This window comes from Xiphophorus hellerii, chromosome 3 (assembly GCF_003331165.1).
Source record: "Xiphophorus hellerii strain 12219 chromosome 3, Xiphophorus_hellerii-4.1, whole genome shotgun sequence".
Classification (NCBI taxonomy): Eukaryota; Metazoa; Chordata; class Actinopteri; order Cyprinodontiformes; family Poeciliidae; genus Xiphophorus; species Xiphophorus hellerii.
The window spans coordinates 5483181-5507637 of record NC_045674.1 but is presented as its reverse complement, the minus strand read 5'-3'; the positions used below and the strand labels follow the sequence as shown (position 1 = coordinate 5507637).

The following is a 24457-nucleotide window of genomic DNA, read 5'->3' as shown; positions in this document are numbered from 1 at the left end:
ACTCCAGATCACTGTAGGAACATAAAAGCACCACATTAAAACGTCATGGTAAAGTCAAAAATTAAATGGACCTCACGTTGGATTCCTGCTGCCTATTTTTATACATACATAGGAAGTGTTATTGGGATTTTAATATCTACCTTAAGAGAATCCCTTTTATTATTATTATTTTGATCCAGAGGATAAAAAAAATTGAACAATTTGAAATATGAAACTGCTGTTGCTGAAAAGTATTTTGATCATTTTTGTTGCCTGTAGAATCAGATGTTTGCATAAAATGAAAACAGCTTGGATTCAAACCAGTAACTTCCTGGCTTTAAGGACTAACTGGCACTCTAATAAATTCATCCTAATCTTTGTTGGGGTTTTTTGTCTCCCAATAATGTCCTCCAATAACAAACTGATGTTCCGACATTAATTTTCTGAATCTGGTGGTTTTAGTTTTCTTGTTTCTTTGCCAAGACCTTTTAAATTGTCGTTTTTGTAACACAAAACAGGATCAAATCTAATATGTAAAGAATTCAGCTTATAAAAAACGGAAACTAGTTTCAATTGCAAATTTCTTAGTACACCTGTATAAGACAAAACAGTAACACTTTGAAGGGATGTGCATAAAATTGACATGACTCTCATAAACATGACATCTGTCATGAACATGAAGGAGTCTTTATTAATGTCTATGACTGTTGTCATGAAATGTCATTCAATAAACTAGAAAATTTCTGAAGAAATTTAACCGGGGCCTGCCAAACCGTGCCCGTCGGTTTGGGCCCGGCGTTGTCATGCTAGAAATTAGCATCAATGCTAAAGAACGCTGCAATGTAATCAATAGCATGTGGAGAATCACAAGAACTTTAAGTAAGGTGGACGTGCACCATTCAGTATTATTTAAAATTTTTGTCAAGGCTTTTATTTTGAAATTTTTGTAAAACTTCATTTCAAAGTGCCAAACTAAATCCATGTGTAACATTGCTTTGGCTGAAAAAGTCAAATAAAGCCAAAAAGAGCAATTACATGATGTAAAAATATTCAAGGCTTTTATTTTGAAATTTTTAGTTAAGCTTCATTTCAAAGGTCCAAACTAATCCCATGTATAACAGTCATTGGGCTAAATCAGTTATATAGTGCTCAACAGAGCAATTACCTGATGTAAAAATTCTCAAGGCTTTTATTTTGAAATTTTCAGTATGCTTCATTTCAAAGGGCCAAACTAATACCATGTGTATCAGTGCTTTGGATGAAAAAGTCATATAAAGCCAAAAAGAGCAATTACATGATGTAAAAATATTCAAGGCTTTTATTTTGAAATTTTCAGTATGCTTAATTTTAAAGTTCCAAACTAATCCCATGTGTAACAGTTACTGAGTTAAATCAGTTATATACAGCCCATAGCAGCAAGTAGTTCTAAAGGCCAGTTCAGTCCTGATCTGTTTCAACTGAGCGTTCCACTATAGATAGAACTACAGTGATGCGTATTTGTAGTCCTAACCACCAGCCAATAGCCTCTTGAGTTCCGTTGCTATGGTAAATAATTTTCTCACCAAAGTGTGAACTGTTAGTGAGAGGCTGGGGCAGAGAATACTCTGTTTCAGCCAGCCAGTTTAACTGAAAAAAAGCATTGGGAACAAATCCTTTCCGTTCGGGAACCGTAATACATATTCGAAAACCATTTGAAGCGTATGAGAGGGCAATGTGTCTTCTGCGATATTCCCGAGATTCATATCTCTACGTCACTCACAGCAATAACAGTGATGAGAGAAAGAAATGGTTTGCCCAGATCTGAAATTGTAGTCAAATACATGGGAGAGAGCCTGAGACAGCCTCAGAAAATCCTGTCGCATGACTTTGCTCTGAAGCACCGTGACAGAAAACCGTACAGTCTAGATAAATTTCGAAAACATTTTACCGGAGCAGACATGCGTATCAATGTGAGGACCGATTTTGATACCAATCGTGCGATATTTGTAGGCGTGATGGCGATTTCAAAATTATTTTGGGGTGAAAAATTGTCTTCATTTCTCACTCTAGCAGAGGGGCACTCAGGAAGAGACGCACTCTAATTTTAGGAAAAATGAGAAACTTTGGGTCGCTTAGAGACAAATTGTGGACAAACCGTAATTGGTATCGACGAGCCGTCTTCACTTTTGAAGAGATCACGGACGTATCTACAAAATGAAATTTGAATGGCATTTCTACGTGAATTCGTGACGACACAGAAAATCCTCAAAAATAGGGTATTTGTAGGATTTTTCCCATTGACTTATAATGGGGTTTTTTTCGTAGTTTTTTGCGAATTATGTCGCCACGTTAACCTCGAATCCCACCAAAAGTAATAGCTCCAATGGCGTGAATTTTCTGCACGTTTTGATACCTCATTTGTAGGTGTGCACGCAGCAGTATGAGCCACATTAACGGTTACGGAAGAAAAATAAAGAATTGGGAGAATAGTAATAGGTTCCTGCCATTGCTTTGCATGGCAGGCCCCAATGACAATTTTAATCCAAAGTTGCTTTAAAAGTTGGATTCAAAGTCCATTAAAAATGCTAACTTTGCATTAGAGTGTCATTATTTACAAAATCATGCAAATATGGACTTTTAAACTTGTTTGCCGTGTCCACAGTGATGGAGAAAGGAAAATTTAACTTTTTCACAGCCAGGGTTTTCTCAAAGGAACAAATTAGCATTTCCCTGTAATTTGCAACTCTTCAACGTGACAGATTTAAAAATCTTTTGAATGAATCAGATCAACGTAATATCAAATGAAGCCTAGGCGCAAATTCAAACTGGAAGACTCTTTATCCCCACCGGGACCCGTTAATTGAAGCGACCTGCCCACAATCGTCGACCTATCAACGCCGGACCAAGCCACGTCACGTCCAATCACCGACCAAGTCCCAGCTGATAAGGACCTTCATCCATGGTGTCCTTCGCTCTCCAGCCGAGCTCAACTTGTTCAGCTGCACGCCTCAGCTCTCAGTCAGCCATCTCACCAGATCCTTTTCGTCGTCATTGCTCGTCCTTCCACCTCTAATGTCAGTCACAAAAGCCGCTTAGCCGCGGGCTCGGCGCCTTCTTTTCCTTCAGACGCTCCTCAGATGGAAGAAGAGTTCCTTACGGTCCAGGCCTCATTCATTCCAGACAGCTTCTCCCGCCGCTCTCTCGCCGATCTGGGATCTACCGGCCCTCGCTCCTATGCCACCCGCTTCACGATCTGTCTCTGGCAAGTGGACACATAATCCCACCGTCTACGTTGCATACATCCCCTGGCAGCCTTTCTCCGCCCCGGCCGGGCCTCAACGTCTCGCTGCTTCGATCTACGCTGCCGTTTCCTCCCAGCTCATCGTCCACCATCTTCCTTTCCACCGCCAGCGTTCATCGCACCGCCTTCCCACTGGTTCCCCGCTTTGGCTCAAATCCGCATGGCCGCTGTCAGCCCGCCCGTCAGCACCTCCCATCGGACTTCCCACGCCACGCCCGCCTCGGGCTTCGGGGGTAAGATGTAGCCTTCACGTGCCTCATTCACTCTTTACAACGCGACAAAACGTAGGAACTTTATTAGTTTATCCCCTTCCTGAACTCGCAGGCCCTACTCGCATGCGCCTTTCAGGTTGCGTTCCAAACTTCATCATTCTTACATCAATTAGTTACATTGGGGGCTTCCGTACTTCCCATGCATGTGTTCTCGCTCTTTATCGCAGTTAAAACTGCTTATCTGATGTTTTCATGTCGTGGCCTTTTTCTCCAAGCCGCCTTTAAACGCATCATGAGTGCTGAGACGCTCGCGCTGGGTTACCCAGAGGGCAGCGAAGGAGAGCGCAGGCGCGTTAGAACCTCGGCAACAATCAGCAAACGCAAAGAACCGTGCAAATGTTTCCCCAAACCAACCGACTGAGGCGAATAGGGCCGTTTGATACAGGCAATCATAGCTAAAAGTTCACTCTCATAAATACAGATAGCTAAAAGGCGACTCTAGCACTTCAGTTAGCTAAAAGGCGACTCTAGTACTACAGATGGCCAAAACGTGACTAGCAATTCAGTTAGCTAAAAAGTGACTCTAGTAATTCAGTTAGCTAAAAGGTGACTCTAGTAATTCAGTTAGCTAAAAGGTGATTCTAGTAATTCAGTTAGCTAAAAGGTGACTCTAGTAATTCAGTTAGCTAAAAGGTGACTCTAGTAATTCAGTTAGCTGAAAGTCGACTCTAGTAATACAGATAGCTGAAAGTCGACTCTAGTAATACAGATAGCTGAAAGTCGACTCTAGTAATACAGATAGCTGAAAGTCGACTCTAGTAATACAGATAGCTGAAAGTCGACTCTAGTAATACCTTAAGCTCGTTGACAAGTAGCCTGCAGGCTACCGATGTTGTGGTACATGTTCAGCCTCGTAGATTCATTTCGCCCTACCCGTTAAATTTTATCCTGAGCCAGGGCGGTTCTCCGCTAATAAGCAAGCTGTCCCATTTTCTCATATTTCAAGCTCATGTCCCGTCCAGTGCTTTTACGCTTCATCTCTCATCTGAAATCTGCATACCATTTTTTCTCAGATTATCCTGCCACTTCCTGGTTCACTCAGCTTGTTCTCTAGCTCACTCAGGTTCCAGGCTCAGATGCGTTCGTTCCATCTCGCTTCTGAACTAATCATCATAAAGCACCCTCCGGTTTCCCTTACGGATTCGTTAACACGGCCATCAGCACTTACAAGCCGCCCTGAAGCCACGGCTTTTTATAAAGGAACCAAACCCCCTCATCATCGCCTGGGTCCAAGTCAAGTAGTCGCACGGCACTTTTCAACTAGCCAGCCAAATCAATCAATCAAATTCCTATCGTATAGCATGTCGTAAATGGATTAACATAACTGCGCTTTAAGAGCTCAGGAAACCGTCCGATTCACATTTACCTTGATTGGTTCCTTGTACTCTCAAGCTGCATCAGCCGTTGTCGTAAGAGCTCACGTTCAGCGTTATGAAGTAATCGTTAGAGGCCGTTCAGAGCTGTTTGTTCAAGAGACCGGGAGCGGGTCAACGAATAAAAGTAAGTTTTCTCCGCGTTCAAGCAGGATTCGTATATCCGAGCAACTTAAATTCAGGTATGTCAATCTAAAGAGTTATCATCACGATAACGTTTTTTGCGGTTTATTTGTCGTCTCGCTGCCATCTGCTGGTACAAAAAAAAAAAAAAATTAACTCCATAGCGAGTGAAAATAATAGCTTCATTTGTCTCATCTTCTGTATTTCTCGTAGAAATACAGCTCTATTTAATAAATTTCGAACCAGAAATCTCTCCTCTCATCCCTTACCGGATGCTTGTGGCTGCTGTAGTATTTAAAGATCTCACTCAACAAAGCTTTTTAGCAGCAAGGTGTCTTCAGCGCAAGTGCTTTTATATCATAACAGCTCAAGAACCAAAGTCATGCATAGGGAAGCAACAAACAAAATATTATATCAAGTCAAGTTCCATCATTAACTTTGTAATTGAGCATGTTTCCAATACATTCTAAACAGGCGGGTTTTAGTCGAGATTAATCAAAGTCGTGTTTCAGCTGTTTTAAGGTCTCCCGGGAGTTGCTCCAATCCGTGGGGTTTAGATGCTGAATGCTCCTTCTCTTTCTGGCCTGTACCCGGGGTCGTAGAGCGGCTCAAACCGAAAGACCTCATGAGCCTGGGAGGTTGATGCTTTACGGCAGATCCTCATTGTTTCGTGGTGCCAAGTCGTTCAGTGATTTGCAAACTATCAATGGTATTTCAAAGTCAATTCTTTGGGCAACAGGGAGCCAGTGTCGGGATCTTAAAACTGGCGTTTCGTGCTCCATCTTCCTGGTTTTTAGTGAGAACGCGATCAGTAGCATTTCTGATCAGCTGCAGCGTTCGATTGATTTGTCGGAAAGACCCGCGAAGTCGCGTGGCAGTAACCAATGTAACTGAAGATAAACACATGGATGATGATCTAGATCTGGCGAGTCGTTGTTCTTTATTCCAATAAGTGCAAAAAATTTTACATAATTTATATATGGGCATATATATATAAAAATCCCCAGTTCATCTTCAGTATTCTTTTCACGTAATGAGTATCTCTCCTCCGTGTTCGCAGCTTCCCTCAGTGCCAGACGAGCACTGCACGATCCACTGGTGGTGGTTGGTCAACCTCAGGCAAAAGTGCACACTCTTATGCAGCAAACGTGATGCATGTCCTTCCCCTCATCGTCCTTCACACTTTTATTTTCAGGTTCATTCTAGAATGATCTTGTCTTTCGCCCGTTTCCTCTAACGTCACCCTCTGAGTCTGATCCTAGCATCAGCATCCCACCTTCAGTAGCAGGCAGTTATTTTCTCACTCTAGTCTATTCATTCTCCCATCCTCTTTTGCTATCTCACAGCTAGCTTCCTTCCACCAGCTAACATATCTTTTCATAGCATCCACTTTACCTTTGTTCACCTTCATCTGCCATCTTCTCATCTCTTACCTCTATCTCTGCAATCATCTTCTAATTACTCCTCGAGACATAGCCCGTAAGCCCCTAGTTAGCCTAGCTCCTCCTGCCTCTAATTCTGAGCTTCGGCCCCGGCCTCAGCTCTTTTTGGGGGGATCTCATTCTCTATCAGTAATATCACTCCATAGTATCATTATTTCACCTCTACTGGCCTTCACCCATCAGCATTCCACCTTCTCTTGCCCCGCTGTGTCCCCGCTCACCCATAGTGATCACTCTTCTCCCAGCGGCACTTCTCCCTATGCCTCGAACCATTCCCAGCTGTCCTTCAGCCATCTGCCTCTCTCCTCTAATGCCTCGCTGCGCTTCCAGCTTGCTTCTTTTTCTAACCAGCTGCCCCTCATCCCTTGTCCTGTTCCTTCCTCTGCTGGTCCCTTCCATGTCTTCGTTACCTCCTAAGCCCTGCCGCTACCAGCTGGCTTCTTTTTCTAGCCAGCTGCCCCGTATCCTTTTCCCCGCTCCATCTCCTCTATTCAATGCGTCCCTTTATCTTAAGCCCTGCTCCCTCTATCCTATACCCTGCTTTAGTTAATGCTGGCGTTTTTTAACCAGCACCCCCCATCATATGCCCTGCTCCCTCTATCCTACACCCCTCTTTAGTTAATGCTGGCGTTTTTCAACCAGCATCCCCTGTCTTATGCCCTGCTCCCCTCATCCTACACCCCTCTTTAGTTAATGCTGGCGTTTTTCAACCAGCATCCCCTGTCTTATGCCCTGCTCCCCTCATCCTACACCCCTCTTTAGTTAATGCTGGCGTTTTTCAACCAGCATCCCCTGTCTTATGCCCTGCTCCCCTCATCCTACACCCCTCTTTAGTTAATGCTGGCGTTTTTCAACCAGCATCCCCTGTCTTATGCCCTGCTCCCCTCATCCTACACCCTCCTTTAGTTAATGCTGGCATTTTTCAACCAGCATCCCCTGTCTTATGCCCTGCTCCCCTCATCCTACACCCCTCTTTAGTTAATGCTGGCGTTTTTCAACCAGCATCCCCTGTCTTATGCCCTGCTCCCCTCATCCTACAACCCTCTTTAGTTAATGCTGGCGTTTTTTAAACCAGCATCCCCTCTTCTAAGCCCTGCTTCTATCCCTTCATTCTCACCCCACGCATTCCCCGCCGGCTTTCCTATCATCATGCCCTGCCGTGTCCTCTGCCAACTATCGCCAGCCCACGTCCATCCCACTAGTCCCGCAGCATTTCCAGCCGGCTCATCCTCCAGCATCCCTATGCCCTGCGTTCTGCTACCCCATGCCCCGTTGTGTCCTCAGCCGGCCGTCACCTCCCAACATCCCTTCCTCCCTTGTCCTGCCGTATCCCCAGCCGGCTCTCACACCACGTCCCTATGCCCTGTGTTTTGTGTATTCTACCGCCTCTTGCCCTGCAGCATTCCCAGCTGGTCTTCACTTCCCGTCCTACTCTCCCTCTCCTTTAACTGTCATGTCACTTCCTTTACGTTATTAACTCGGTAGCCAAAGTCAGCGCAACTTCTTTCCCCCTTTTACTTTCTGCCTTATATTCACGGCCTCGGCCCCGGCCTCGGCCTCTTTTTGGGGGATGACGTTCCTAACAGCATCGGGGATGCTCATCTGAAGCCTATCGCTAACGCTGCGATAACCGTTATCCCCAGCCGGGGCCCGAGCGCCAAAGACTTTAAATTCTGTTTGTCAATAAACTCTTCTAATTGTCTTCTCATCTCCGTCTGAGTCTCTCCAGATTGAAATGAAGCCTAGGCGCAAATTCAAACTGGAAGACTCTTTTATCCCCACCGGGACCCGTTAATTGAAGCGACCTGCCCACAATCGTCGACCTATCAACGCCGGACCAAGCCACGTCACGTCCAATCACCGACCAAGTCCCAGCTGATAAGGACCTTCATCCATGGTGTCCTTCGCTCTCCAGCCGAGCTCAACCCACCACCACCCCTTCTCCTCCATTCGCCCGGTCCTGAGGCCCGCACCCTTCTTCAACCTCCACCACCAGTGCCGGGCCCCGGGGGATGACGTTCCTAACAGCATCGGGGATGCTCATCTGAAGCCTATCGCTAACGCTGCGATAACCGTTATCCCCAGCCGGGGCCCGAGCGCCAAAGACTTTAAATTCTGTTTGTCAATAAACTCTTCTAATTGTCTTCTCATCTCCGTCTGAGTCTCTCCAGATTGAATTAATTTTAGTAACTCAATTCACTAAATAAGGCACTTTATACAAATTAAGAAAACACTGATCTTTTAAATCTTTTGTATATAATATTTTTTAACATGTAAAATTTGAAAGTTACCATTCTAACACAGAAATGTTTTTGTCTTTCAAAAATGTACTTTTTGAACTGAAAAAAGAAACAATCTTCACTGAAATGCATATTCTAATTTATTGAACATGACTCTTTATTATAATTATTTGGAGAAAATTTAAACATATCCCAAAATTAAGAACACCCACCCCAATTAAGAACTTTACAGATTACTTTAAATAATCTTTACAGTTTTCTATACCACCACAGTAAATACTTCAGAAGTAAATAATTCAGAAAGGATGGGAACAACAATACCCTGGAAACCTGCCAGTCCCTTCATTTTGCAAATTTAACCAAATTATTTCCATGAGGTTGCTCACTCTATAGAGCTCAGAAAATATTCATCTGTTTCTCCTGAGCAAATATCCTCTTTGGATATTTGATTTTTGGAACCTCTCAAGTAAATAATACTGGACATTTACACACAGGACTGATATCAATAACCTACCAATAATCTATCATCCAATCACTGACTGAACCAGGAGCAGGCATAGAAACAAAAGCAATCAGACTGAAACCCTAAAATCAGGAAATGTTTGTTCTGATTTGTTCTTGGTAAGAAATAGAAAAGTTATCTAACTTTTATTGAGAAAGTAAATACCTGATCTTACCTTTAATTTTCATACTGCTTTGCATACGGATTAGAAGACCAATCTCTTGAGATCTGATCGTCTGAAAGCCTTCCTGACTAATTGACCAGTAAAATTAAGCACATGTTGTACTGCCAAATGAAGAAAAGATAAATTCATTATAAGTGAATTTTCAGTAGCTACTATTATTTTTGGACATGGAGCTCAGAAAACATATGGTAAAACTTTCTAAGAGTGGATCAACAAAAGAAAAGCTCTTTGGTCCATTATTTTATTAAAGCAAACTTTAGTAAAATATTTATTTATTTAAATAAATAAATATTATTTTTTGTTTGTTTGTTCCATACCAGGACTTGCTTCAAGTTAAAAATCAAACTTTTTACACAACTATGTAAAAGGTTGTGTAACATGATTATGGATCATCATGTTTCAAGGTTATTCAAACATAATGATCCATAATTAAGTTGCTTCTGACGACTTGCAAGTCAGTTGACCAAGATCAGGCTTTTCCAAATTGTTTAAATACAAATTATATTTACTTAAAAGAAAGTCATAAAAAAATCCTATAAAGTCTTTTTATTTTGGCATTTTGGAAAGAGACGTAATGTTTGTTAAAAAGTAAATGTTTAATCTTATTTGATGTCAGTGGGGAAAAAGGAATGTGGATTACTGGTCTTTATTGTCATTTGCATGCTGCTTTCCATACAGAAGAAGAAAAGCAAGTAACTTAAGACAACTGTCACAAAACATCCACCACACACCATTCAGAGACACCTTTAAACACGCTTTGCACAGCTACTGTAACAAAAGTTTAATTCAGAAGTTAATTTTTAGTAACCTCTATTATTGCTGAACATAGGACTCAGGAAACATAAGGTAAGATTATTTTCTATTTACTTTATGCCTTTATTTTGGCACCTTGTATTTTTGTTCTTATTTTGCTACAGTGGTTAGATTATAAAATTGTTGCTCATTTAGTTAAAAAAAATCAAATATTAAGGTAATTATAATTTGAAATACTATACATTTAAAATTTAGACATTTCTAAATAAATTCAATTCATAGAAAGAAATCATACATGGCACGTTACATTAACATCTCTCTATCTATTTTATTAGCCACTATTACAACGTTACTAAATACTTTGCTATATAAATAAGTTAATCTCAGTTTTCTTTCTTCCCATAGCTTCATAGCAGCCATGGAAAATGTCATAAAGCTAATGATTCTTGCAGGTTAGTTTTCTCCAAGTTTTATACATTTGTTTTATACGTGTCTAAAACATGTGTCACCTCCAGAGCATATTTTCTAAAAGAACAAAACACTTATCTTCTCAGACAAGAATTTAAAACTAATCCTTGTTGCTTTTTACACTTCCTACTTTTCTTCTACAGGACTTTGTTCTCTTTGTCTCTGTGTGTATCAGTACCAATATGTCTTATTCCACACTCCAAAAACCTGGACGGAGGCGCAGAGCTACTGCAGGGAAACGTGCATTGACCTGGCCACCATGGAAGACATGAATGAGATGGATATGGCTCTTCAAAGTGTTGGAGATGACTACAGTGATGCCGTATGGATTGGGTTGCACAGAGGAAGCGACTCAAACTGGCACTGGTCTATAGCAGACAAAGATTTCTACAATGATGGAGAAAAAAATCACCTAATATGGAGCTCATTAGGTGCCGACAACTGTGGTGGTTACGATTCTGGAAAACTTTTTACAGTCTCTTGTCCTGTTACCAAATATTCAGTCTGCTTTGATAGTGAGTATTCCTTTTACATTTTTCTCCTAATAATATGCAAACGCTGACAATCAATTATGCATAACAACACACAAATGAGCCTAACTGTGCTCACTAAAAATATCAGAACATGTTTACATAGAGATGTTGTACAGTATGTGTCTCGCTGGTTTTATGTAATGCAAACAATCAGTAGTGTAAACAAACATATTATTTCAGCAGCCATATTGGATATCTAACTGTGGCTGACTCCATCATTATCAAGCGTTCTGTTTGACTTCCATGTACAAACAAAATGCCCTCCATGTACACTCTGACATGGAAATTGCAGTAACACTAAGATTTTCTGCCTAGTCAGTGATGTCCCTATCAGCCTGAGAATGCATTGTGACCCCCCTCGAATGATTTGGGAAGTGTTGCTCAGCAGAGTGATGTCTGGGTTATTTATGTCACCCAATCTCAGATAACAGTTAGACAAAGGATGGATGTATGTTTCTGCTGCATTTGTACCTCTTGTCCACATAGAAACTGATATATGTCCAAAGTAGATTTTGTTTACTTTGGACAAAGATTTTTCTATTAATCTGTGTGAATTAAACAGTCTAAGAATAACAAAAACACTGCTGCAGATGCCTGTTAGGTGCATTCCCGCTATTGCTTTTGTTGTAGCAAACACAAAAATGTTCTTTTCAGGTTCAGAACAGGGAGCAGCTCAGTACATCCTCAGTCCACAGCCGATGACTTGGACCACTGCTCGAGATTTCTGCAGAAGAAATTACACAGACCTGGTCAGCTTGAGGAATGACGCAGAATACGCAACAGTCCAGAAAGTAGCCAATGGAAATTCAGTATTTGTTGGTCTCTTCAGAGACCCCTGGGTTTGGTCAGACCTGACTGACTCTTCACTAAGGTACTGGAGGCAATCCCAACCAGTATATACAAAAACCAGTGAATATTGTGTTGCTTTGCTGAAGAATGAATCTGGTAAATGGGGAGACAGGAAGTGCACAGAAATGCAGCCTTTCCTCTGCAAATGCAGTAAGTAAAAGTTTCTAATCAGTGCAGCCTGAAACTTATGGATAAATAAACTGTAGAACCAGTCTCTAAGCAACGCTGACAAATGATTTGGTTTCATTTTGAATTTTAGAAAAATCTAATCTGCAGATTGTGAAACTGGGGATCAGCCTGCAGGACTCAACTTTAGATCTGAATGACCCTACAGTGCAAAACAGCATCTTGGAGCAAGTAAGTCTTCCAGATGTCAAGCCTTCAAGTGTAGATATGCTTTGATTCAGTTAGCTTAAACTACATTTATATACTGGTTAAAAAGGATGTTTTCTTTACCCCAGATGAAGCAAAGGCTGAGTGAAAATGTGAATGATGTCATCCATGTTAACTGGAAAAAACACTCAGATGGAAGAGTTTTCATCAAGGAAACAGAGAAACACAACCCATGAGAGGAATACAGCAGGACTGCTAAGATTCTGACTTGAAGATGTAAAAGCCCACCAACCAGGGTGGTAGCAAAAAAAACAACATTTTGCTGTAGCTGATAACGCTTTAATAATTTTCTTTTTTTCCAGCAAAAATACCATATTTTAGAAACAATGTGATGATTATCCTATTTATTGTTGCTGTTAAATATCAGAAGTAATAAGAATGTAGAAACTTATACACAAAAAATTGTCTCAATTACTATTACAACTAAATGGTTTTAAACACAATCTTTGTATTCCTTGCTGTCTATTTGTGTTTTAGGTGCATAAAAAGTTAATTTCAGATTTTTGTGAAACTCATCTACCCGAATTACTAATAAGTTTCGTTCTTGTTATCTTCTATGTTTTTCTAAAGGATGCATTAATATTTAAGTCGGCTTACCTAGCATAGCATTATGTGAATTTATATTCTACTATTTGTTTTTTTGCTTGAGAAACCTACAAAAATAAAAGTTAATCAAGTAACTTATCTGCCCTGGTTTGATATTTCCTTTCACCAAAGTCCTTAAAAGATTTTAATCATGGAAAAGATCTAGAAATAGTAATGTGCTTTTTTCTCAATTAAAAACCAAAATCCATTGCAGACGTGTGATTTTCTGACAGAAAAAATACAACAATCAGCAACACTTGATTTACTTCTGAGGGGAAAACAAAATGACACGGGAGGCTGGTGCTGTGGATTTTGCAAGTATTTGCATAATAAGGAAGTAAAACCCAGTAAATGGCCTTGAAGGAAAGGAAAGATGAAAAGTAGTAATTCATTGTTAATTAACTGGTGGCGAAAAAGGCAGCGTATTCAAACAAACTAGATTTGTCCCATGGATGGGACTCTGCCAGTTAAGAGGTTAAACTGTAGCAGAACCAGATATGAATTTATAAGGGGGCAAAGACTTTATCATACATAAACTCCCATTTAATTGTTTATGTCAAACCCTATTTGGTTACGAGAGCTCCTCTTCGGAGATCTTGTACTAAGACAAATCCTCTAGTAGAGCAAATATAAAGCAAAGGAAAAAATTATATATATATTATAGTTTCCATATATCAAAAAAGACCAGGTTGGGCCCTTTTAATTAATCAGAACTGCATTCCTGTTCACAGCAGAGATTCAAGTAAGTGTTGGAAACATTCTTTAGATATATTAACATGAATCCATGAAACAAATGAAAACATCCCAATGATGCTCTGTTATTGTCAGACACTGTTGCACAGTCCATCCCAATTGCATTGAGTTACATGTGATATGTTGATTTTCTAGTTGTGTCAACAAGCAATTTAACAGAAAATTAAGTGGTGTGCAGAAATAACACTATGTACAAATAATCCACAACCAACTTTGCAGACTTATTATAGTGATTTAATAAAGAAATACACACCAGATTTCAGACCAGTTGAATAAACCACAGAATGAAAGAGACCTATCATAAAATAGTTTGATTGTCTGATAGATATGATAGATAATCAGTCCGACAGATTCTGTTCAAAAGACAAGATTTGAAAGTTACACATTATAGCTCTTCATTTTAAATTAACCGATAAATTTGTTGCTCTTTCTTTTTTATTAGTTTTTCAACCTGTAGTCTCAAGTTGTTGCTTATCTTTCAAAATCAGACCCAGCAAGCATCCCACAGTGTCCCAAAAACACGTGATTGTTTCATCAGAGGCCTACCCCAGCTCAGAACTGCTTTCCCCATAGTGAGTTTTATTTTGGTTTTCAATACAATCAGATATTCATAAGACTTTTTACACTCTCTAGTGGTAAAAATGAATCATTCAGCTTTAACTTTAAACCATAGTGATGTCATGAAAACTTAGTAACTTTAATCCAGTCTTGATGCGTACACTTCCACCTCACACAGAGTGAGATATTCATTTCTTCCAGGTATGACAACGTTGACGTATCGACCATCCATGCCGTTGCATTGAAAGGTTTCAGTAAAACCTGGAGCGATGGTTGAGATCACAGCACACCTGTCAGGAGGAAACAGATTTAAGATTTCAGGAAAAAATTAAAGATACAGTCCTTTAGCAAAAGTAATCATGAGAAATTAATTTTGCTTATAACAACGTTTTATTTGCATTCAGTGTTTTGATAAAATGACTGTAAACTACCTGGGATTGTTATTTCCGTTGTTGTCAAGTGAATCTCCAATACGAATTTCAGCTTCATTAATTCGAGTGGGAAATTCAACCCGATTGGTTATGTTAATATTGAACACTTTATGGGTTCTTCCCAGGTCCAGTCTCCACCAGGGGCTAAAGTCATTATTTGTGGCACTGCAGGAACTCTGGCTCCACAGTGCTGCGCGGTTCCCATCGATAGCGTAGTAGGCAATGGCTCCAGGATAAACTGTTGACTGTGAAGCTTTCCCATAAATTGCCACATTTTCGTCTGCGAAACAAAATTTTAAATGTCAGCTGTGAGACATAGTCTTCTTCTAATATGCTCTTCCTATGCACATATTGACAACTGCACATCTTTGTTTAAAAGGTTTTCTTCTTTATTTTTTCTAATAATCCATTTTGTATTTAATTGGTGCAAAACGTATTGTTTTTATATATGAATATCGAATGACATTCAATTTGTTATAGAAAATAGATATCTGTCTACTTTCTGTGACAGTACACCCAGCATGTGCTTTTTCCCATTATTTGTTTTAAATTTCCTTCGACTCTCAGCAGATAAGCTATATTTTTAAATACATTTTACATTTATGAATAGTATTGACATTGGGAAAATAGTACTTTTTTGTGCAGGTTTTATCTTAAGATTGAGTTGAATATTGGCTGTCTGTACAATTCTCTTTAATTGTTTTCTCTTTGGCTACGAAAAGTCATAAAAACAACACAAATTTTAAAAAAGATGGTTTTCTCATTTTTAACCTTGAAGTAAACTTTATTTTGCAAATGCTTCGATTCAGGCATCATAAAAGCTAAATATATATTTTTTTGTTGTATATATAGTGTGAATGCAGTTTTAAATGTTAGTCAGAAGATGTAATACGACTTATTAGAATTGAAACCTGAGAAGTTACAAGATGTACAGTGAGCAATCTTCATTGAAGAACACCTGGGGTAACTTGGTCTAATAAATCAAGCTTGTCAGTGGTGCTCACTGATCATTAAAATATGATCAAACATGTTTTGAAAGATTCTCACCAGTCGGGGCGCGGTATCCATAGACCTCCACTTCACAGACATGTAGAACCCTGTTCACACCAGGTGCTACAATGATCACATAACGTCCTTCCACACGCTCAGTAAAATTCATTGCATAAGAGCTTCCAGCTGCAACAGTAGAAACGGTAGCAACCCTAGAAAAGAAGAGTTGAGTCAGTAACATTCAAGACTTTGTAAGAGTAATTCCCACAGGGTTTGCTGGGGTCTTTAAAATGACATACCCAAAACTAATTTATTATTTTTTTAGCAGTTACAATCTTTATTTTATTGACCTTGGTATCAATATAAATATTACATTTAGAAGAATCCATCAGAAGTCAAAAGATCAAAGCAGCTGCTATAGCTTCAGAGAAAATGAGGATGTACTGTTAAGTTACTTGGATTTTTTTTGTCCGTTGGCAGAGTGTTTTTGCTATATACGGCCTATAAATGTTTAGAAATATCATAAATAAGGCTAAAACCTTTTGAAAACCATAAACATACCACTGGACAATACCTGTGCAAAGATTGATGTAACTAAGGTAAACGGGAAAAACAAATCGCTGAAAATATTTTAGGTTGTTTGAGTTTGTTTTGAATTTTGTCATTATTTGTGTTCCTTAGTTTCATATCTATGTTAGTTCTGCCTTTTTTTCTATTTTTTAATTTAATTCCTACTTAGTGATTGTAGTGATGTTTATTTCTTGTGTCTAGTTCCTTCCTGATTATTCTAGTTTTATCATGTTTCTTTGTTTAATTATTTCCCAGTAGATTTAGATATAGATTAATTTCCCAGTGCACAGTGTGCTCTCATTTTAAACTGGAGATTTCCTTTGTTTTAATCACTAAACTTATTTTTGCATGTCTAAAATAGCTCAATTTTTTTTTTAAATTACCCGCGTCTATTTTTCTTTTTTAATCCGAAACAATAAATTGCTACATTTGCCTCTAATTGAAGTGTATTTTTTGGGTATACAGTGTGACAAAAGACAAATTACAATTGTAGACACATTTTACAAAAAAAGAAACTTATAACACCAAATATATAAATTTTTCTGCACGTCCAGAGCTCCTTATAATGTCTTTTTGATGAAGGTTTCTGGAAACTGATGTCTGTCTTTTAGCCCTTGGGCATAAACTCAAATGCTCAAAATGATTTTTATCAGCTTGTAGCTCAGAGTCTTTCGTTTCTCTGGATACTAAATATGTCTCTGTTTAAGGGGAGGTGAAGAAATAAAAAAAAAAAATCAAATCTGAGCAGCATTGAGCCTCCCTTGTTTCACACTGTAGTCATGACATAATCACTCACAGTGGGTTTGCAGTGCCGTCTTGTCGTAAAGAGTTCCCAATGCGAACCTCCACACCATTGAGTTGTGCTGCACAGCAGTCTCCTCTGTTGGTGATGATGACCTGGGTGACTATATACAAATCCAGCAGGTCCACCCTCCACCAGGGGTTGTTTTCTGTACCAGTGTGGGTGCAAGATCCCTTTGCAAGGTCAGCATTTAGGTTTCCATCAATAGCATTGGAGGGAGCTACAAATGCATTCCACGGATCCCCTAAGAACTGAGAAGACTGTGTAGCTTTGCCTCGTAAAGCCACATTTTCTGAAATGAAGAGAGAAATTCAATGAAGAATAAATTAATCCTATTGTAGGTCGTTTGGTTTAATGGATTTTTGCCGTCATTAAAAATTCTTCCATTCATCTGTTACTTAATTTGAATGTATTCAGCCAAGAATGAAACAGGACAAGACAATACCGTTTTAAATCCATATGAATTATTTATAGTTCTTTTTCTACATCACTATTGTTGTCTTTCACATTAAATTCCAATGAAACATATTTATATTTGTGGTGGAAAAGTGACAAAATATGGAAAAGTTCAAGGGGTATGAATACTTTTGCAAGCCACTGTATGAACTGCATATATTTAGAAGGCAGAATATTTAGATTTTTTGTTGAATTTTATTGATTTTTTGTGCCGTGTTCATAGATTAATGTTGTATCACAAACAATGTTTATAGTTCTCAAATATACACAGATACATTCACATGTTACTTACGGCAAGTGTAAACTGAGCACACTGGCAGGAAGAGCAGCAAATGAAACAGAACACCGTACCTCATGATTCTGACAAAAACAGAAGAGAAAAGCTGCAAAAACATTTTCTAAGTTTGCTGATGTTAAGGTCTATCTAGGATAATTAGTATAACTATTTTACAACATTTCATGCTATATTATAGTAAACAGTGTCCTATTTGTGAGAAATTCTGGTAAGAATTATTTATGGAAACTGAAATATTACCTTGATTCTTTGGTGGGTTTGCTGTTTGAGGTGAGGATTTGCCTTTGAGCGTTTGCTAAGTCCTTCACTCATCTATTTATATCAGGTAAAAGTCATATGTTGTCCAATCACATCTCAAAGAGAAGTCAACTCCTACAATTCTCAGTAAGCTTCAGCTCGGAAAGTATTATTGTCACTGGATTCAGTTATTTACTTTGCGATCATTTGTTTAAACAGATAATGGGTTAGTTAAACTTTAGGTAGACATAACTCTGTGTTATGCTTCCTAAATAAAAAGGTAATTACTGAAAACACAGCAAACTCTTAACCAGGGTTCAGAACACTTTCAAATTCAATGTGAATGAAGTGAAAGTGGATATTTTAATACTAATCATCCTCAGATTAAGATGAGTATTATGGTTATTGTAAAAAAAAAAAAAAAAAATAACTATTTAGAAACATTCCTAAAGGAACCACTTCAAGTAATTCTTTTGAAGCTTAAAATATTACAACTCAAATACAAATATATTTTAAGATATAAATATAGGGGAAAAAAATGTCTTTAAAATGCTATAACTCATATTTATAACTCATTTCAGAAAGCAGGATAAGTGGAAATCCTGAGTACATTCTGGGGAAACTATGAGGGTATTGGGTCTTCAGTTTCAGAAAGACAGATAACAATATCTTATTTTGTACAGTTGACCTTGCTTCTGTTTTGTAATGGCCTTGTTAAACTTCAGCTCTTCTTGCAAGAGTGACACAGACGGTACACTAAAACATTATGATCCTGCTGAATGAAGCTGCACTGAAAAAAAGCCACGGTCAGCTGTGACATTCTTTTTTCTTTTTTTTCAAGAGACATACAGTATCTTCTTATGTGTCCACAAGACAATTAGAAGAAAGTTTGCATCTGTTTGGACCTGTTTGTTAAATTTCACAAAAGAAGCTGTTTGTTTGAGATATTGCCTTAAAATATATCCACATGCTTGGATATGCCAAATTGTTTAAGGCACAATTCCAATGTTTAACTTTTAAGAAACCTGAGTACGGTCCACCCAAGTGTTATTCAAACATCTAAAGAAAACAGTTCAGCAGGACATAAAGATGTTATCAGGCAGCCTTCCTATAACCTATTACGCCCTGAAATTTATACTTTATAAATACTTGGTATTAACCGTTTGAACAAATTAATTTGGTACATTTTACGCATCTGAACATTAGACCTGAGCATCATCATAAACCATTTTGAATGGTTTAATTTTTCCTTGATTTTACACAAGAAGCTGTTTGTTTGAGATATTGCCTTAAAATATATCCACATGTTTGGATATGCCAAATTGTTTAAAGGCACAATGCCAATGTTTGACTTTTAAGAAACCTGAGTACGGTCCACCCAAGTGTTTATTCACCAATATTAAACATGCATTCAAACATCTAAAGAAAACAGTTCAGCAGGACATAAAGATGTTATCATGCAGCCTTTTACACGTACTACACCCTAAAATTGACAGATGAGATTAAACACATATGACCTAGCAAACATCTTCAAAATGACTAAAATATCCAAGCACATTATTTAAAGAATATAATGACTTTCCTTATGTCTCTATGTATTCAAATCGATATGAATATGTCCTGTTTCAAGTAATATTGACTTTATTTCTGTCCGCTATATGGCGGACTAAAAAGAATGATTTTTTTATTTCTCTCTTCCAAGTTTGCCTGATAAGCAGTCTTTTCTAATGTACTACAATCTTAACAAACATGTTAATTTGAAGACCATATTTGAGATACACTGCTCTAGACTTTCTTTCAAAACCTGCTTGTGTAGTCAAAATGTTATTTAGAGCTGCTATGGTTTAAAGCTTACTACACTGTTGCAGCACTAGAGCAAACATCGGGTATAAATTGAGTTCTTTTCCTTTTTACAATGACTGTATACAGAGGACATAGGAAACAAGGTTAATATGTAAATAAAAACTGTAAAATATTATGTGTCTGTACAAATCTTTGTTGGGATTTAAAATACAGGTCCAAACACAGACAGTGTACTGTCAGTCTGTGTTTTTCAAGAAGAGCTGAAGACTAACAAGGGCATTACGAAAGAGTGGCAAGGTCAACTGTACAGAATAAAATTTCATATAATCCACACACTTTCCCAGTGGTGCGAAGGCTCTTCTGGAATAACATTATATTTTAAAACTCTTCTTGGCTTTTATGTCACAAGTGATGTGCTGAAGTTTCATTGACTAGGGTGATAAACTGTAACGATCAAAAGTATATTAATCTGGGAATAATAAATAAAATATCTGGTCACACATGCAGCCTTTTACACGTACTACACCCTAAAATTGACAGATGAGATTAAACACATATGGCCTAGCAAACATCTTCAAAATGACTAAAATATCCAAGCACATTATTTAAAGAATATAATGACCTTCCTTATGTCTCTATGTATTCATAGTGATACTAAATATGTCCTGTTTCATGTAAGGTTGACTTTATTTATATTTGCTAAGTGGAAGACTAAAAAGAATTCTAAGAATGAATTTTTTATTCCTCCCTTCAAAGTCAAACATTGACATTCATTAAGATTATTGTGCCTTTAAACAATTTAGCATATCCAAACATCTGGATATATTTTAAGGCAATATGTCAAACACACAGCTTTCTTGTATGAAATTGTAGAAAACTCAAACCATCCAAGATATCAAGTTGAAAATTGTGGACCTTTGAAAATCTTGATGATGTTTGGGTCTAGTTCTCAGGTGCCTAAAATGTACCAAGTTCATTTGTTCAAATAATTATTACCAAGTATAAACCCCATGGAAATGTTCAAGGATCCCATTGTTCAGGAAGGAGACAGGTTCTGTGTCACAGAGATGAACATGTCTTGGTGCAAATCCTGGAAAAAGACCTGATGAAGCTGGTAATAGAGTTTAATTTTTACTTCCTCTTACTTCACTTTATTATGTCCCCAAAGGGTATTTCCTTTGGAGCAAGCAGTGGCGACCATCATATATTCTTACAACATATACGCAAATAATTATTGTATATGTTCTAAGAAATTTGAGGGCATAGTAGGTCATAAGAAGCCTGCCTGATAACATCATTATGTCCTGCTGAACTGATTTCTTAGCTGTTTGAATACCTGTTTAATATTGGTGAATAAACACCTGGGTGGACCGGACATTGTCTCTGTCAGGGACTCAAACCTCTTGATCTTGTTCTGTCACTATACTCAGTTTTGTCAGAAACAACAGTTTCTTAAAAGGAACGTGCACTCTGAAAATGTTTTAAATTAAATCGAACAATCAATTTTGCATTTTCATAAAAACAAAAAGTGGAAATAGATTCAGCCCAAAAGTGAATCAGGAAAAGACAATACCTTTTTAAACCTTCAAAATATAGGTTTAGAAATAGAAACTCCATATATTTGTAGCTTTTTGACTGAATTATCTAGTTTTTTGTAGAAGTTAGACCAAACCTTTCCTTCTAAAGACAAAACTTATTTTAAATAAGATCAATTAGAATGAGATGCAGTGTTCGTAGAATAATCTCCTATCACAGAGTAGGTGGTCATGAAAATCAACATACAACTCACTCCTCATGCATTTTCAATGTGAAATTGCCAAAAAAATAGCTAATAAGAGATATACATATACACTATAATGCCAAAAGTGTTTGCTCACCCATCAAAATGATTGGAATCAGCTGTTCCAATCACTTCTATGGGGAGAGGATGGTTTTTAAGCTATTACGAAGAAATTACAAAAAGTAAATAGAAATATTTTTCTCCAACTTCAACATCAAACCTACATTTTTATTCACAAAAAAGTGTATGTAGAAAAATATATATTCTTACCCATAATTTGATAGTTAGAGAGCTCAGATCTGCGACCCTCCTCCTCACCATGAGTCTGAACAACATGGAGGCAGAAAAACTGAAAATCCTCATTAAGAGGCCGAGGGCAACCAGACTAATTTATTTTTGCTAAATTGTTCTATTTAGCTAAACATTACTGTTGAGAAGCATAAGCAGCCCTCCTGGCATAAAGGTTAAAAAATAAAAAATAAAAATTTTTTAAAAATATTTAAAAAATCAAAAAGGGCACTAGGGGCATCAAGAATAAAAGGGGCAGAGGCTCAAGCTCACTGGATTCCCCCCACGTGCCTGGGACCACCTGTGACCATGGTCCAGGTGTATAAAATTAAGCACTTAGACATGCAGACTGTTTTTACAAACATTTATGAAAGAATGGGTCACTCTTAAGAGCTTAGTGAATTCTAGCATGGAAATGTGGTAGGATGCCACCTGTGCAACAAATCTAGTCATGAAATGTCCTCAACTGTCAGCTCTATTATAAGAAAATGGAAGTGTTGGGGAGCGACAGCAACTCAGCCACAAAGAGCTAGGTCATGTAAAGTGACAGAGTGGGGTCAGCAGATGCTGAAGTGCTTATTGTCAAGAGGTCACCAACTTTCTGAAAAGTCAATCAAACTTCATGTGGCCTTCAGATTATCGCAAGAACAGTGTGCAGAGAGCTTCATGGGATGGGTTTCCAAGGTGTATAACTACATTCAAGCCATACATCACCAAGTTCAATGCAAAGCGTTGAAGGCAGTGGTGTGAAGCACGCTGCCACTGGACTCTAGAGCAGTGGAGGCACGTTCTCTGGAGTGACGAATCACACTTCATCTGACAATCTGATGGAAAAGTCTGGGTTTGGTGGTTGCCAGGAGAACGGTACTTTTCTGACTGGTTTGTACCAAGTGTAAAATTTGGTTGAGGGGTGTTTATGGTGTGGGGTTGTTTTTCAGGAGCTGGGCATGGCCCCTAAGTTACAGTGAAAGGAACTCTGAAGGCTTCAGCATACCAAGACATTTTAGGTGATTCCATTCTTCCAACTTTGTGAGAACAGTTTGAATCTGGCCCCTCTCTCTTCCAACATGACTGTGCACCAGAGGTCAAAGGTTGATAAAGACATGGATGGCAGAGTCTGGTGTGGATGAACGTGACTGGCCTGCACAGATCCTGACTTAAACCCGATAGAACACCTTTGAGATGAATTAGAGCGAAGACTGAGAGCCAGGCTTTCTCATCCAACATCAATGTATGACTTCACAAATGCAGTTCTGGAAGAATATTAAAAAGTCCCCATAAACACTCCTGAACCTTGAGGACTGCCTTCTAAGAACAATTGAATCTGTTCTGGCTGCAAAGGGTGGATCAACGTAATATTGAACCCAATCTATTGGGAATGGGATGTCACTTGAGCTCATCTGTGAGTCAAGGCAGGTGAACGAATATGTTTAGCAATATAGTGTATGTACTGTACATCTCTATATTTGGGAGTTTCTACACAGCACCCTCCAAAAAAGGTCAGGTGGGTCCCTTTACCGCTCTGAACTCCATTTCTCTCCTAGGTAGAGATAAAACTAGGTCTTTGAAACACTCCTTAGATATTTTGGTGTATATCAACATGGTATCCTCACAAGCTTGCCACAGAGTTGTTTGTACATACATACAATTTTTCTCCCAGTCCACCAGATTGCAATTATGTTCTATCATCATCAGACACTGCTCTGTAGTCCATTCCCAATTTCATTGATTTACTGCCATGTGATTTGCTGATATTATTTGATGGTGATGAATTTTTAGTTCAGATATTTTCACTACAAAAAAGATAACACAAAATAAAAGTAGCACTTTCATTTTTCTAAATGCAAAACCATATTACCAATATACATACACATTTATGCATTGGTGATTATGTGTCTGAATATGGGCATAAATTAGTTGAAGCTATTTAATCATGCCCCTTTTTTCATCATATATAATCTTCCCATTTTCTGTTTCCCTTCTAAATCAAAAATAGTTCCTAATCCAGATATAAATAATATACACACACACATACAGTATATAATATATACATATATGTAAACACACACACATATAAGACACCTACACAAACCTATACGCACCTGCCCAACCCATCCTCAGTGCTTTAATTCTTGCCCGAATTCATCACTCCTGCTCATCCCGGTACCATTTTGAGGCTTTTCTCAAACTCATGTTTGGACTTTGCTCCTGCTCTGTGCTGAGTTTATTCCAAATCTTCACACCACTGACTGATATGCACATTCTCTTCATGGTTATTCGAACACTTAAGATTCTGAAGTTAAAAATCTCCCTATAGTATGAAACCTGCATTTTCATACTTTTCACATAATTTCCAAACTTCAAAGCTGCAAAGTTTTAAAATGTTTAAACTTTATTTTTGTTTCTTTTCTCTGAATTTGTGAGTCATTGACACTCACACTCTGTCATTGACAAAATTATGAATATTATCTGGAAATAGTTTGTTTCCAGCTTTGTACATAAACTGTGCAATTTCAAA

General features: G+C 38.3%; 2 protein-coding genes across 2 annotated transcripts in view; one reads left to right on the top strand and one right to left on the bottom strand.

Moving 5' to 3' along the window:
* The first annotated feature begins 9967 nt into the window (after nt 1-9967).
* Nucleotides 9968-13075, top strand: LOC116714558 (macrophage mannose receptor 1-like). Its single transcript, XM_032555198.1, has 6 exons — nt 9968-10241; nt 10554-10600; nt 10760-11131; nt 11804-12148; nt 12258-12355; nt 12460-13075. The coding sequence occupies exons 2-6, from the start codon at nt 10567-10569 to the stop codon at nt 12565-12567; spliced, it is 957 nt and encodes a 318-aa protein (XP_032411089.1). The 5' UTR covers nt 9968-10241; nt 10554-10566; the 3' UTR covers nt 12568-13075.
* Nucleotides 13076-13941: 866 nt separating this feature from the next.
* The window catches only part of LOC116716161 (uncharacterized), a 45655-nt gene continuing 35139 nt past the window's right edge, over nt 13942-24457 (bottom strand). The window contains exons 13-18 of the mRNA XM_032557049.1: nt 18072-18126; nt 17829-17896; nt 17075-17372; nt 15766-15920; nt 14719-14998; nt 13942-14577 (exon numbers count right to left, since the gene is read on the bottom strand). Coding sequence (XP_032412940.1) covers nt 14427-14577; nt 14719-14998; nt 15766-15920; nt 17075-17372; nt 17829-17896; nt 18072-18126 — 1007 coding nt within the window. The 3' untranslated portion in view covers nt 13942-14426. The remainder of the gene's footprint in view (nt 14578-14718; nt 14999-15765; nt 15921-17074; nt 17373-17828; nt 17897-18071; nt 18127-24457) is intronic.

Excerpts from the sequence above, each read along its gene's own strand:
- LOC116714558 (XM_032555198.1), top strand. The coding sequence starts at position 10,567 with ATGGAAAATGTCATAAAGCTAATGATTCTTGCAG. Across the intron at positions 11,132-11,803 it reads ATATTCAGTCTGCTTTGATA|GTTCAGAACAGGGAGCAGCT; the intron begins GTGAGTATTCCT and ends TGTTCTTTTCAG. Across the intron at positions 12,356-12,459 it reads AAAACAGCATCTTGGAGCAA|ATGAAGCAAAGGCTGAGTGA; the intron begins GTAAGTCTTCCA and ends TCTTTACCCCAG.